Below are 16,912 nucleotides of genomic sequence, written 5' to 3'. Positions count from 1 at the left end.
TTTGGCGGACATAAGGGGTGCTGTGGTTGAACCAGTGTCGCACTCTATAAAGTATGCTTGCACCCAGTCGATTTGTGCGGGCCGATTACACTTGGTTCACGGACTACACACACATCCAAAGCCACTCCAACACAGTTACACTTACAGGCACTTCTCACGCTACATACAGTCTCTATTAGACAGCCTTAGCCACTTGGCAGAGATACATTGGCTGTATCATCCCCACTTCGGTAGGGATAGGCCGGTCCTGCAGTGGACACTCAAACGGCTGATGATGAAGATATATATATTTTCAGTAGGAGGTGGGTGGATGTGGCATGTTTGCAGGAAGTCCTGTACAGTACAGAGGTGGATTAGCCAGAAAGATTGTTGGGAAGGATTGTTACTATAAGTTGTTTTGGCAGGGGGGGGACAGACGGATATTGGGGTGTTGGTGTGGTGGTTGCGGAGAAATGGGTGGAATATGTAATGAATGTTATGAGAGTAAGCGATAGGATATTGGTAGTGAAAATTCTGGTTGGTGGAATGATAACTGCAATTATATCGGCATATGCTCCACAGGCAGGCTTAGATGAAGTAGAGAAAGATAGATTCTGGGATGACTTAATTCGTGTAATAGGTGGTATGCGGGATGATGAGATAGTGGTTTTGAGAGGGGACTTAAATGGCCATGTAGGTGATGCAGCACAAGGTTATGAAGGAGTACATAAGGGATGTGAGTATGGTATAAGGAATGCAGAAGGGGAAAGGATACTCGAGTTTGGGGAGGCGACGAACATGATTGTGTGCAGCACACATTTTAGGAAAAGAGAAAGTAGGTTAATTATGTGTGAGTCTGGGGGATATAGCAGTCAGATAGATTATTTTCTGGTTAGGAGGGCTGACTGTAGTGAGGGATGTTAAAGTTATAGGAAGTAAGGAGTGTGTGCAGCACCACAAATTATTGATTTGTGATATGGTGCTTAAGGAACGAATTATGAAAAAGAAGACTTATGTACCCAGGAGGAAAATATGGAAGATGGAAAACCAAGTAGTAAGGGATGCCTTCTATAGCGAGATGAAGAGAGTGGTGGCTGAGCAGGGACCCATAGACAGAGCTTTAATGAACAGCATACAGCCCTCAAGAACAATCTCTTGAGAGTTACTGGTGTAATATGCGGTTGGACAAGAGGCCCACAAAGACATAAAGTAACTTGGTGGTGGGATGAGGGTGTAGAAGCTGCAATTAAGACGAAAAGAGGGCTTTTCCAGGAATGGAAGAAGAGTGGTAACAAGGAGGAATACTTAGCTGCTAAGTGTAAGGCTAGATGAGGGGTATACAGGGCTAAGCCTGAGTCACAGAAACTTGTACTTGATAATCTAAATCATCGGGAAAGGAAAGATATGATGTTTAACTCACCGTGTGCCAGCTATTTTTAGCCCTAGTGCCGGCCATTTTTCGACCTTTTTTTTTTGGCCGAAATGATAGATTTTGATGTGGAAACAACGAGTTTCGCCGTTAAAATGCTCACCGAGGCTCGGAAATGGGTTTTATTGAGTCTGACATATTCGTATGCTAGTATAGCCGCTCTCTCACGCTCACCACGTACTTGAGAGAAAGCTGTTTTCTATGTAAGGTATACTCAGTTATTTATGCTGGGAAGGTATAGCAATGTTCAGTACACTTTTCTGATTACATATTACTTCAGCATCTATCACAATTTGTGTGTCTTTCTCACTGTGAATGCATTATCTTATACTTACTTGAAGATAGGTACAACCTCACTTCATTACGTACATTCCTGGCACTTACAAGAAGGTATTTACAACTTGACTTCGCTATATAGTCCTTACACTAACAAGAAAATATTTACAACTTACACTTACATGAAAATATTTACAAAATGCCTTCACTATGTTCAGCACTGTGTGAGGCACACAGGCAGAGTAAGCAAGAGTGAGCGTGAGGGGAGCGAGTGAGTGTATGGCCTTGACAGCCTTGGGGAGAGAGGAGCAGTTACCTTACATGCCTGCCAATTTTACCCATGAATCTTGGAAAATGCGGTCACAATGAATGTTTTTATTTCAGACCATTTTAAATCGGTACTGACACTGGCTGAGGAGTTATGTCAGACCATTTTAAAATGGCACTAGCATGCGGTGGGTTAAAATGGCAAATCAGATGAAGAGGGATAATCGGGATATTATAGGCAAGCAGTGTGTGAAGAATGATGAAGGAAGAGTAGTGGTGAAGAGTGAGGATATTAAAGATGCATGGAGGGAGCATTATAACCGGTTGTTGAATGAGGAGTTTGAATGGGACAGGGAAGGTTTGGAGCCAGCAGATCCAGTGTTTGGCCCTTGGCCTTTGATTGACGCTGCTACTGTGAGAGAGGCAATAGGCAGGATGCAGGTGGGGACGGCAGCAGGTGGGGACGGCAGCAGGTGTGTCGGGGTTGACTGCCGAAATGTTGAAGGCCTCAGGAGATATAGGGGTGAGGTTGGTCACTGACATGATAAACATGATTATATATGAGTGTGTTGTCCCAGATGATTGGTTGACGAGTGTAATTGTAAATGTGTATAAAGGGAAGGGTGATGCCCTGGAAAGAGGTAATTATAGAGGTATAAAGCTCTTAGACCAGATAATTGAAGGCAATGGAGAGTTCTAGAAGGTATGATTAGAGAAAGAGTGAATATTGATGAGATGCAGTTTGGGTTTATGCCAGGCAGGGGTCCACTGATGCCATATGAGGGAGGCGGTGGCTGAATCGGTAGAGAGGCAGCCTGCAGTCCTAATGGACCAAGGATCGAATCCCGGCTGGGGCAGGGAACAGTTTAAGGCAGTGGTTCTTAACCTTTTTTGAGTCACGGACCCCTTCGCGAATCTAGTGAAAGTTATGAACCCCTTCTCTACAAAAATGCACATAAGCACAAACATAGCAGTTTCCATGCAATGAATGTACTTTATTTTATTGAAAACTGCCTCACGCAGTGTATGACATACACAAGTATAAAACTGTCTTTACAAAGAATTGTTTCCCACTCTTTCATGGAAAAGCTAATGGCCACTCGATGAAAAAATGAAATACATCCAACTTGTGCAAATTAATTAAAACAAAACATTAATTCTGCTCAAAAGTTCATTTCAGTGACAGGGTTGTTGTTTGGCTTGAATAAAAAGATGAATATGTGGAGTGGTCTTTGGCAAGGAAACACGCATGTCATCGTTGACATCCAGTCGAGTTCGACTTTTCGTTTTGATAGAAACAAGCGCTGAAAACCCTGACTCACAAAGGTATGTAGTAGCAAACGGAATCACAGCACCCATAGCTCGCTTTGCCAGACGAGGGTAGGGTTGTGTCAATGAACACCTGAATTCATCAAGTCTCTCGATTTTTTTTTTTTTTTTTTTGTCAGTTAATGATGCCAAACGGCATCACGAAATTGTTCTTAATTATTCTGGCCTTCACGGACCCCCTGAAGCTCATCCATGGACCCCTTGGGGGTCCATGGATCCCAGGTTAAGAATCCCTGGTTTAAGGATTTGAATTTCCTGAAAGCAGACTTTCCTGATTTACCAGATGACCCGCCGACATGTCGCAAAAATACCCCCGCTAATACCAATACACCAGTCCTGTATGAGACAGCCCTAGCATGTATTCAATATGGATGGTGGGTGTTAGTGCCGAAGTGGTGACATGTTGAGGTGTAGGAGGACTACTGGGCCTTGGAATAGGTCACTGTCCCCCAAGAAATAGGCCCTGAAGCCTTTGCCCAGAGTCGGACATGTAAACACACACACACACACATACACACACATATATATATATATATATATATATATATATATATATATATATATATTGTTCAACAGCTTTAGGAAAAATATATTGGGAAGAAAAGCGATCTGTATTTTATTTCTGTTGATTTGGAAAAGGCCTTTGACAGAGTCCCTAGAGAGGTGGTGAAGTGGGCAATGAGAATGCTTGGCTTGGAGTGGCTGGTTAGGGTGGTCATGCCTGTGGATGTGGATACTCACACCCATGTAAGAGTGAATGGAGATATGATTGATGAGTTTTCCGTGAACGTTGGTGTGCATCAGGGGTCCGTTTTGAATCCCATGTTGTTTATTATTGTACTTGAAGCCCTTTCACGTGACTTCAGAAACGGACTCCCGTGGGAGATGTTGTATCCTGATGATATGGTGTTGATTGCAGAGAACGAAAGGGACGCGGAGGAAAGATTTAGGGAGTGGAGAGATGGTATGGGGCATAAGGGCTTAAGGGTAAATGCAGATAAAACAAGAGTGATGATATCTAGGGTTCGTGCCGGTACTGTCAAAGACGAGGGAGAGTGGCCATGTGCAGTTTGCCACAAGGGCATGGGAGTTAATTCCATCTTGTGTAGTGTTTGTGATAAATGGGTGCACAAGAGATATAGTGATATCAGAGGTAGATTGCGAGGTAATACTCATTTTATGTGTGCGGTGTGTCGAGGAGAGCAGGTTGAGATTGTCAGGCGTGAAAGGATTGAACTTGCTGGTGAGTCTGTTGAATGTGTGGAAGAGTTTTGTTATTTTGTGTGCTAGAGGTGGTGCTGGAGCTAGCTCTGTGGCTAGGATGAGAAGTGGTTGAAAGAAGTTCAGGGAGCTGTTGCCTCTCCTGACATTGAGAGGACTCTCCCTATGTGCTAAGGGGTCTTTGTATGCAGCATGTGTTAGGAGCGTAATGCTGTATGGTAGTGAAACGTGAGTAGTGAAGGAGGACGTTATTCGCCGGCTCAGACGTACAGAAATGACAATGATTAGGTCCATGTGCAGCGAGTCCCTGCGTGCAAGGCCTGGGGGGGCTGGGTTTACGATGGAAGAGTTTAGAGGTAGGATGGGACTGGAGTGTATTGGTGTTGTGATGAGGAGAGGTAGATTGAGATGGTTTGGGCATTTGGAGAGGATGAGGGATGATAATTGGGTGCAGAAAGTGAGAAGTGTTAATATTGGGGGTGGGGTTGTGAGGGGTAGACCAAGAAAAACGTGAGACGAGGTCATTGTGACCTCAGGGTTAAGGGACTGAACAGGGAGGGTGCAATAGATCGTGCAGCATGGAGAGCCGCCATTAGGTGACAAAGTTATATATATATATATATATATATATATATATATGGAGCCTCAGTGGTACAGCAGTAGAGTGTGCATTTTCGTACATTGAAGAACGAGGGTTCACGCCCCGCCAGGGAGCGTTCTTCCGGCCATGTACTGCTTTGGCTGACATAAAGGGTGCTGTGGTTGAACCAGTGTCGCATACTATGAAGTATGTTTGCACCCAGTCGGCTTGTGCGGGCCGATTACACTTGGTTCACAGACTACACACTCATCCAAAGCCACTCCAACACTACAGTTACACTTGCAAGCCCTTCTCACCCTACATACAATTCCTTCCAGACAGCCTAAGCCACTTGGTAGAGATACATAGGCTGTATGGTCCTCACTTCAGTCGGGATAGGTCGGTCCTGCAGTGGACACTCAAACGGCTGATGATGATGATTATAAATCTGTCTATCTATCTATCTATATGTATGTATCTATCTATCTATCGCCTGTATGTGATGGCCTTGTTCACCTAATGGCAACTATCCACACTACTTTCATCTCTGGCAGCCTCCCCATTCAGTTTCTTATCCCTGTGATCACATTTTATGACCTCGTCGTATGTCTATTTTGGTCTGCCTTTCACAACCAAAACCCCAATGCTCACTTCTCACTTTCTACACCCAATTGTTATCCTCCATCCTCAGCATTCCCAAACCGTCTCAATATACCTGTCCTCATCACAGCAAAAATATACTCCAGTTCCATCCTTTCCCACAACTTTCCAAACGTAATCCTAGCCCTCACTGTCCTCACATCCAAGAATGCACTATACATCCGTAAAATCATTTTCATTTCTGTAAGTTTGAACCTACCAACATCCTCTTCCTTCTTTTACTCTCCAGGTCTGACTTTCATACAGCATTACACACCTTACTAGCTGCATATAAAGATCCCTTAGTACTGAGGGAGAGCCCTCTTAGTATCAGGAGAGCCAACAGCTCTCTGAACTTCTTCCAACCACTCCTTACCCTAGTCACACAGCCCACCTCCAGCACATAACATGTTCCCTCAGTAAGAAAACGCTTCCATTCACTCGAGAGTTTCAATAGCAAGAGCAGATATTTCATGCCCGATAATATCTACATTCTTTCCTCAACACACCACACACAAGGAATCAGTATTATCTCACAGTTTACCTCTTATACCAATACATCTCTTATGCATCCATTTACCACAAATTCTGCAAAAGATGTAGTTTCGTCCCAAACCCTTGTGGCAAATTGCACATAGCCACTCTCTCTCTCTACTTTGACAAGATTGCCGCCAGCCCCAAATACAATCACTTTTGTTTCATCCATACAAACTCCCAAACACTCGTGCCTCATTTTTTCTCTCCATTTCCTAAATCCTTCTTCCACCTGCCTTTTATTCACTGCAGGGAATACCAAGTCATCAGTATACAACATCTCCCATGTGAGTTTATTTCTGAAGTCATGTGAGAGTGCAAGCACCATAACAAATAATAAGGGGCTCAAAACCGGCCCCTGATGCAAGCCACCATTAACGGATAACACATCATTCAAATATCCACTCTCACCTGGGTGCAAGCACCCACATACATGGCCATAACCACACTATCTAGCCATTCCTCAATACCAAACTTTCTCAATTTCCACTTCATCACCTTCCGAGTGACTCTTTCGATGACCTTTTCCGAAATAACAGAAAAAAGTACGGCTTCCGTTTCTTTCCTATGTATTTTTCAAGTACAACTTTTTTCTTTTCTATATATTTTTCCTGAAGCTGATGACAGCGAAAATGGCATCAGTGCTCCTGTCGCCTAGCATCAACCCAAACTTCATCTCATCAGTATTTAGTGTCCCTAATCACAGGGGTACCTGACGTTCTTCGGCATTGCTTGGGAGGCAGGATCAGCGCTCCTCCAGTGGAAGAAGAGTCCTGGAGTCCCATTTTACCCATTGAACCTATGTTCCTCCTTGGTCCCAGTTACCCTGGGATTTTTTCCTGACGTACCTGTTCGTATTATGGACCATCATTCCTCCAACCCAGCCACCCCCCCCCTTCCACCCTACCCATCCACCCGTCCACCTTCCCTCCCACCCTGTCCACGCACCCACTCATCGATGCATCCTACCCATCCACACACCCAATCACGCTATCTCATCACATATACCCAACCTTGTGCACCTACCCCTCCCACTCTCCCCCCTCAACCCCACTCACCCACCCTCCCATCCAGTCCATGCACCCTGCTCCTCCACACCCACCCATTCAAGTTAACCCTACCCCTCCGCACCCACCCTTTCACTAAAACCTTGCACCCTCCACACCCACCCAACCACTAAACCCTGCCGCTCCACACCAACCCATTCACTAAATCCTGCCCCTCCACACCCACTCATCCATTAAACCCTGCCCCTTCACACCCACCCATCCATTAAATCTTGCCCCTTCATACCCACTCATCCATTAAACCCTGCCCCTCCAGACTCACCCATCCACTAAACCCTGCCCCTCCACACCCAACCACCCATTAAACCCTGCCCCTCAACAACCACCCATACACTAAACCCTACCCATCAGCTCCACTAATCCGTTCACCCATCCGGCCTGATGTAGCTAATAATGATATGGCTGTAGAAGTAAAAAGCTCAATGGTTTTTGCTACCATGTTTCCACCATGTTGACTTGGTCCATTATTATTGGTTCTTATCATGGTTACCAGGGGTGACGTACAAATTAAATTCATTATTGAAGTTATAATTGCTAGAGCTGTTAATAGCGTTCTGTTTGCCTCCTCTTCAGTTTCCATAGCGGACAAACAGACAGACAAAAATTACCTTTTTTATTGAAGGGGATTATATGCTTCATCAATTAATCTGAATTATTTTCTTAATCCTAATCCTCAAATTCCACATGAGTTTCTGCTCGCCCTGCTTGCACCATTCCTCTGGCTTGCTTCCGTCAAAGCTCCGAAGAGCTTCGTTTGGCGCACTGAAAAACGTGTAGTTATAGTTTGGACCAAGAGGGATACTAAGGAATTCCAGCTATTTGCAGTTTTAATAACATTTCGCAAACTGCTAGCAACTGATATGTACAGTCGCTTTCATGAGTCTCTATACACAAGCAGTCGTGTTGTCTACTGCTGTGTCCACTGCTGGTAGGATGTTGAACTATTTCACTTGCTACCCTGTCAAATTATTTTCGGTGTATCAGGCAGTAAAGTCAAAAGTTTCACTTTTCAAAAGCAGTGAGCACCACAACGGACAACTCACACACATGTGTATCAGGAATCGAACGCGACTGTACATCATGAAATTTAGTTTCCGTCTTGTTAAATTAATATTTTTTATTCTGCACAATCTTTGTTAGTCCCAATTATATGATTCATCAACTGATCTGATTTTTTTTTTTTTTTTAGACCAACCCTCAAATTTACACACGAGTTTCTGGTCGCTCTGCCTGCGCCATTCACCTGGCTGGCTGTTCTCCGACTCTTCTAAAACTGTTGTTAGACGCACCGAAACACGAGTAGATCCAATGTGGACCAACAGAGGTACAATAGGGGGAATTTCACCAAACTTACCTATTTGCAATTAATAGCCTTCACAAAATTTAACGTACTATAACGTACGCACCAAATTTCGCGGTAAAACACTAAACCGTTAGAGCTGTTTAGAGTTTTCTATGTATCTCAGTGGATTTCCATTGAGAACAGACAAACAGACAAACATTATGTCATATAATACACACACGCACACATATACATTCATACATATATATATATATATATATATATATATATATATATATATATATATATATATATATATATATACACACTAGGTACTACCCAAAAGTTCCAGCAATTTGAATATTGAAGGAAAACAAGTTACTTTACCTACTAGTTCTCACTGTCGCTTTCGAAGTAGTCTCGTTGGGCATGTATACTGTGGTCTCAAAGTTTTTTCCACAGGTCCATGCATCCCTGGAAGGCTTCATGAGTGATGGTCTTGAGTACCTCCTGCGATTCTGTCTGGATTTCCTCAGTCGGGTCAAATCGACTCCTTTGCAGTTGTAATTTCAGCTTGGGAAACAGGAAAAGGTCGCAGGCGGCAAGGTCAGGGGAAGAGGGTGTGTGGAGCATGACTACCGTGTTAGTGGTAGCCAGGAACTGCCGGGCAACAATTGATGGGTGGGCAGGGGTGCTGTCATGATGCAGGACCCAGTCCTTGTTCTTCCACTGTTCTGGATGTTTGCGGTGGATGTTCTCCTTCAGACATTGCAAAGCTTCACAGTAAAACTTTCCACCGACAGATTGACCGGGTGGGATGAATTCCTTGTGAACAATCCCTTGGATAATGAAGAAAATGATCAACATCGATTTGACATTGTTGCAAACTTGATGTGCTTTTTTCGGCCTCAGTGAATTGGGAGACTTGCACTGCAATGACTGCTGTTTTGTCTCCAGGTCATAACCATAAACCCATGATTCATTACCAGTTATGACACGATATGAAGGTGGCATAATCTCTGACCTGATTCTTGAGCTTCCAGCAAACTGCAACACGATGTACCTTATGCTCATCACTCAGCAGTCTTGGCAAAAATTTTGCAGTGATGCATCTCATGTCCAACACGCCAGACAAAATGCGTTGCATGCTTCCGTATGACAGTCCAACGATATCACAATCATCATGAGTCGCTTGTCTACAATCTCCAAGGATATCCTGACGAACATTTCCACCGTTTTTTGGTGGTGTTACCGTTGATAGTCATCCAGAACGGTCATCGTCTTCGATGAACGTTCATCCTTCCTTGAACCGCTTGTACCAGAAAAATATTCTGCTTGAGGTCACGGCATTGTCACCAAAGGCTTGCTGAAGCAACCGGTAAGTTTCTGCAGCCGTCTTGTTGATCTAGAAGCAGAACTTGATGCAGGTTTTTTTGTTCCACGAGGTCCGCCATTGCAAAACAGCCAGATCAACTACACATCACGTAACAATAATAAGCGTAGCTCAACAACACGTCCACTCAGACACGGCCGGGGCCACACTGATGCACAAGGGGTGCTGCTGACTCCTCTTAGCACCTAAAGGCAAAACTGCAAATGGTTGGCTCCATCTGTTCAACTTACTGGAACTTTTGGGTAGCACTTCGTATGTGTATATATATATATATATATATATATATATATATATATATATATATATATATATATATATATATATGTTTATATATAAAGGGTATTCACGCAACAGGTGGCTGGCGTGTTGCTGGGTCAAGCCATGGATGACAGGGAGGTGCGTATGTGGTGGGCGCGAGTGTGGTTGACATCCTGGTGGCTTGTGGTGGAAATCCTGGCTGTAGTCTACACTGGCAACCTGGTGGCTGTGCTCACCATCCCTGCCTACCCCAGCCGCATCCATACAGCTCAAGAGCTGGCCCAGTCCCATTATATGTGAGTCTCTCTCTCTCTCTCTCTCTCTCTCTCTCTCACTGTGTGTGTGTGTGTGTGTGTGTGTGTGTGTGTGTGTGTGTGTGTGTGTGTGTATGTGTGTGTGTGTGGGTGGGTGGGTGGGTGTTTGGGTGGGTGTAGGTGTGGGTGTGGGATTGTGGGTGTGTGCAATACCTTATGTGAAATGCCGGAAAATGAATGTGTATTGCCAAAAATATTAATTAATACTACGCACGCCACGGGCTACTAAACGAAGGAAAACAGCTAAACCACGTTACACTGCTAAAACTCAGGTAACTTAGCCATCATGCTGTCAAAATGTCGCGATTATTGCCCTTGGATGTCTCCTTCCCTGTTTCGGGATCCTCGTTTGACTACAAATAACACCATAACCACGCCGACCTGGATGTCGTCATCCTGTATGTTTGCAATTTTGCACACTTACATTTCCCTATAATCATGTGACAAGCAATGTTTTTTATAAAGAAAAAGGATCCATAATCATATAATATGTACGAGAAATATTTGTAAATATAGGGCATACTCTCCCATCTACCTTTTCTTCACATTTCAAAGGTCTGCCCTTCTGTATACAATATTTTCCCACGAATGTTGTTTCAGACAAGGAATCTGATATAGAGACTTACAAAATAAATTTTACGAAGTTCGATATCAGTTCAACTCTCTTCCAGATTGATAATAAAAAAATCTGACTAGTCTCTTTTAATGTATATTGTACTTTTCCCCAGCATGTATACTGTAGGAGTGGTAATTAGCACCAAACAGGATGAAGTGCGACTTTTACACTCTGCTTTATAAATGAATCTTCTGTGAAACTAACCCTGGGATTAGTCATCAAATTCACATTGATGCTCATGTACAGACACAATCTTGGGGCGTTTCTTGAACTAAGCCGTCATAAATGCACGTCCTCGTACAGCAAGTAGTCTCACTCCACAACTTGTCTTTACTGCATTCAGAGAAACCCGAGGTGCTTAATTAATGGCATTTAGTGGACGGGATACCTAAACGAATAACAGTAATGATACAGTGGTTCAACCATGGGAGTTTGATTATGTTGTCACTGCTGCTAAATCCATGTCCCTCTCTTTACAAACATGTGAACAAAGATTTAAATTTGCCTACACGGTTGCTACCCAAATGACGGGCTAGTAATGGGAAGGAATCAGATGTTTGTCGGTATTCTTGAAATTATATAATATTTACGTTACTAAATATGTAATGTGTTAAAAATAAGGGAAGCAGCTCAGGAAAGAATCATTAACAGTTAAGTGGGTAAAAAATAATATAAATGAATGACTACTTGCTTATGTTTACAATGCATTTGAATGATTTTATAATTATGGAATTCGGGGGTATTCGTTGCTGATGGAATCCATTCACATGCCAAATAATATGGTATTCTGCATTCAGGGCAAGTCAAAGGAAAATGTAGTATTAAGTGCATGAGACTCAGCCATACTGAGACTCAGTTGTCTGAGGCAAATGACAGCAAACTTTTTCTGTATCCTCCTACTTTCTCTCTACTCATTTCAAAGCCAAAGGTGGATGTTGTGTATATGTACACAACGACCTGTCTTGGTCTCGTGTTCCTGAACTTGATTCTTCTGAATTCTCTATTCTCTGGCTTCGGCTTTCCTGTCATTCTCTGACTAAATATATCTGTGCTGTTTACTTATCTCCTAATTCTACCGACTACCAAAAATTCTTCATCTATCTTACTTCTGCGATGGAACACATTCTATCCATCTCTCCTTTTTCTGAAAGCTCCATTCTAGGAGATTTCAGTATTCACCACCACCTTTGGCTCTCCTCTCCTTTCCACTGATCCACCTGGTGAAGAAGCCTACATCTGTTCTATCCTTAATGACCTAGAGTAGCTCGTACAGCAACCTACCCATATCCCTGACCGCCTTGGACAGAGCTCCAACATGCTTGACCGCTGCCTTACAACTAATCTTTTTGCTTACATTATTAATCTTTCCTCTCCGTTGGGCTCCTCTGATCATAACCTTATTACCTTAACCTGTTCTATTGCTTCGGTACGACCTGTGGACCCTCCAAAGAAACGTCGTCTGTGGCACTTTGGAGCTGCGGATTGGGGGGCCCTCGGACAGTACGGTACTTCTTTGATTTTCCCTGGAATGATTATTGCTTCCATGGCCGGGAGCCATCTGAGTGTACCTCGCGCTTTACGGAGGTTATTCTCTTGGGCATGGAAACATAAATTCCATTCTCATATCCTTTGATTGATGCAAGGAAGCCTTTGTTTAATCACACTTGTTCTAATGCTGTCTGCAACAAGGAGAGGGCCTATAAATGATACCGGAGCTAACTCACCCCTGAATCACATATTTTTTATGTTTCTGCCCGGATTCGTGCTAAGTCTGTTCTTCGCTCTTCCAAAAAGAATGTCATCTGTACTAAATGCTCTCAACTCTCCAACTCGAATTCTTCCCACTCCTTCTGGCATCTTGCCAAAAATCTTTCTAACAACTTTACCTCATCATCCTTCCCTCCTCTTCTCTACTCTGATAGCTCTGTAGCTATTTCTTCTAATGATAAAGCAGATCGTTTCACTCAGACTTTCTCCTCCAATTCCACCTTAGATGATTTCGGTGCTGTTCCTCCATCACTTCCCCCCTGAGACTTCCTCATGACTGACAATAATATTTCTTCAGCTGATATATTTTCTGCCATCACTGGCCTCAATACTAACAAGGCATATGGGCCTGATGGAGTCCCTCCTGTTGTCCTCAAGAACTGTACTTCTGTGCTTACACCCTGCCTAGGCAAAATCTTTCTCCTTTGTCTTTCAACTTGTACCTTTCCTTCTTGCTGAAAGCTTACTGTCATTCAGCCAGTCCAAAAGAAGGGTGACCATTCCTAACCCTCTAGCTATCGTCCAATTGATTAAACATCCTGTATCTCAAAAGTTTTCGAGTCTATCCTTAAAAGAACCTTCATTTTGATCGTCAGTATGTGTTCCATTAAGGACGCTCCACTGGCGATCTTTTCACCTACCTCTCACACTCTTGGTCATCCTCCTTTCGGGACTTTGGCGAAAGCTTTGCCATTGTACATGACATCTCAAAGGCTATCGATCGAGTCTTATATAAATCTTTAATTTCCAAACTGCCCTTTTACGGTTTCTATCCTTCTATCTGTGCCTTCATCAATAGCTTCCTTTCCGGTCTTTCTATACCTGATGTTGTAGACGGCCATCGTTCTTCTCCTAGATCTATCAACAGTGGTGTTCCTCAGGGCTCTGTCCTATCACCAACTCTCTTCCTTTTATTCACCAATGATCTTCTAAGCTGTACATCTAATTCTATTCACTCGTATTCTGATGATTCCACCCTTCACCCTTCCATTCGGTTTCCCCAACGCCCATCTCAGCAGTTACTTCAACAAACAAGGGATGAGGCTATGGCACACCTAATGTCTGACTTGGCTTGTATCTCTGAATGGGGTAAAAATAATCTTGTTTTTAATGCATCAAAGACTGTTTTTACACCCATCATCCCATCAAAATCTTCCACAGGAGTACCCACTGTTTAATAAATTCAGCTCAATCCTGCATCATCCTTGAACATTCTTGGGGCTTCATTCACACGGGACTTGGAAAAATCATATTGCATCTCTTATAAAATCTGCTTCCAGGAGATTAGATGTGCTAAGCCGACTCCGTGTCTTCTTAACCCCTGCACAGTTGTTGATATCATACATGGGTTTTATTCGCCCCTGTTTAGAGTACAACTCTCATGTGTGGGGAGGCTCCCCACATACAGCTCTTCTCAATATGGTGGAGTCAAAGGCTATTCGTCTCATCAACTCTCCTCCTCCTGCTGCTCCCTTCAACTTCTGTCTCTTCTCCACACTGTTGCCTCTTTATCTCTTTTCTATTGCTACTTCAATGGTCACTGCTCCTCTGAACTGTCTGCTTGCATCCCTGCACCTCTATGACGGGCATAAGCACCCGTCTAGCAAAAATTCTTATCCCTTTTCTGTTCAACTCTCTAATGCAAGAGTTAACCGTTGCTCCCAGTCCTTCATTTATGCAACAGGTCATCTCTGGAACTGTCTCCCTCTATCTGTATTTCTTACTTCCTATGATCTCCAGTCTTTCAAACGCAGTGTGTCCATGCATCTCGAAATGAATGGATCTTGATTTTGGCTCTCTCTTGTATTATTTTTTTTTCTTGGAAGGAACGTTTTGTGGGCTCAGCCTTTGGTTCCTTCTTGCATTAAAAAAGAAAATGATAAAAACTAGGGGAAGAACCACTCTGCAGGAATATCGTTCACCCTAAAATCCGTCCTGCACACTGCTACCATATCCACCCGAAATTTTACGGGTTACTTATTCGGTGCGGCCAGATTGTGTTCCCCCCTGTGGCGGGGGGGACACAATCTGGCCGCACTATGGAGTTGTACTACTACTCTGCGCCCAGGTTGTGTTAGGAAGAATACTGCCACTGTATTCCCTGTGTGTTGTAAAAGGCGACTAAAAGGGGGGGAGATGAGGGGACTAGGGACCCCCTCTGTTTTTTAGTTCCTAAAAAGAGTCAGGCCAGAGAAAGGGATGGGGGATTGAGTTATCCCCGTACCCTGAAGATTGGGTCTATGAATGTGCTTGGATGTAGTACGATTGAGGCTAAAAGGGAGGAGATTGGGAAAATGTTTGTGAGAAGAATGTTGGATGTGATAGCTTTGAGTGAAACGAAGATGAAAGGGAAGGGTGAGTCTATGTTTGGAAGTGTGAATGGAAGATTGTCAGGTGTTGATAGAGGAAGGGCAAGAGAAGGTGTGGCCTTGTTAGTGAGTCAGGAAGTATAGCAGTGTGTGACTGAATGGAAGGTGTCATCGAGACTGATGTGGGTGAAAGCGAAATACGAACGTGAGTTGTGGGTGTTTGTGAATGCATATGGGCCTGGTAGTGAAAGGGATAAGGAAGAGAGGGAGTCTTTCTGGAATGATGTTGATGAGGTCTGCAGAGTACTGGAGCGAATGTGAATGTGGTAATGATGGGAGATCTGAATCCTAGAGTGAGAAATGTGGCAGTTGATGGTGTAGTTGGTATGCATGGTGAGCCTGGAAGAAATGAAAATGGGGAACGAATGATAGGGATGTGCGTTGAGCGAGAGATGGTGATTGGAAATACCCTGTTTGAGAAGAAAGATATTTACACGTATACATGGGTGAGACAGGAGGGTGGAAGGGTTGTTGATAGAGCTTTGATGAACTATGTGGTTGTGTCCAGGAATGTAATAGAAAGATTGTTGGATGTGAGAGTTCTGAGAGGGGAGGGTGGAGGTATGTCTGACCACTACCTGGTGGAGGGAAAGTTAAGACTAGGTAAGAGATGGGTGAGAGCTAGGAGGGTTAGGTGTGGTAGGGAGGTTTTGAAAGTGAGTGAGTTGGAGAAAAAAGAGAAAATTATAAGAGTATCAAGAGAAATTGAGAGATGAGTGGAACGCAGTGAAAGATCAGGAAAATGGCAGTGTGGAGGAGGAATGACAGTTGTTTAACCCGCGGCGTCCCGGGGACGTACTTCCACGTCCTCACGTTTTGTCACAGCTAATCCCGGGGACGTACTTCAACGTCTTGCAATTGCAAGGTTCATAATTTCCACAATTTTCAAAATTCGCGCGAGATTTTCGTTTCGCCCGGGTACCCAAGCCTCCCCTACCTGCCGCCAGGCGGGCAGCGTCCTAGACCCCGCGTGACCCGCTCTCGCCCTTGTCTCGGTCACTCACCTGCTAGCAGTGACCCAGGTCAGACATGGCGCGGAAAGGTCTCTCAGACGAGGAAATCGCATCCGTCCTGGAAGCCTCCACTGGAGACAGTGATTCTCCACTCGATGATGATGTGGTGGATCGCAATTACGTCCAGCCAGAGGAAGAAATAAGTAGCAGTGATGAGGAGGTCCCTTCGCCCCGAAAAACGCGGTATGTGACATACCGTAAGGCAAGGGAAGGCCAGCCTGCTCCCCAACCACGTGCAAAGCTATCTCTCCATCCTGAATCTGATAAGGACGAGGATGAGGACGATGAGGATGACGGGGCCTAGGACGTGATATCGCCGCGTGGTTGGGAAAAGAGAAAATATCACCACGAGGATCAGAAGGTGGGGCGAGACGACACATAAGGTATGGTGAAAGTACTTTGTCTGGGGAAGTGGCAAGTGGTGTGGTGGGATTGCTGGGAGAAAGGGAAAGTGTTGTGGCGGCAGCGCAGGGGTGAAAGTGAGAGTGGTGTGGGGGTAGTGCGGGGTGAAGGGGCAAGTGGTGTGAGGGAGGCAGCACGAGCACGTGGTGTTCGTAGGCCTAGGGGAGAGGAGGTTGA

General features: G+C 44.2%; 1 protein-coding gene across 1 annotated transcript in view; it reads left to right on the top strand.

The window, feature by feature from the left end:
• The window catches only part of LOC145398213 (glutamate receptor ionotropic, delta-2-like), a 109,033-nt gene that overhangs the window by 40,070 nt on the left and 52,051 nt on the right, over positions 1-16,912 (top strand). Inside the window, exon 3 of the mRNA XM_080271167.1 lies at positions 10,351-10,550. Coding sequence (XP_080127293.1) covers positions 10,351-10,550 — 200 coding nt within the window. The remainder of the gene's footprint in view (positions 1-10,350; positions 10,551-16,912) is intronic.

This window comes from Coenobita brevimanus, chromosome 44 (genome assembly GCF_032717465.1).
Source record: "Coenobita brevimanus isolate Jiangsu-jjx chromosome 44, ASM3271746v2, whole genome shotgun sequence".
Taxonomy (NCBI): Eukaryota; Metazoa; Arthropoda; class Malacostraca; order Decapoda; family Coenobitidae; genus Coenobita; species Coenobita brevimanus.
Note: the sequence above shows the minus strand (reverse complement) of the source record. Positions and strands in the feature narration are given on the sequence as shown.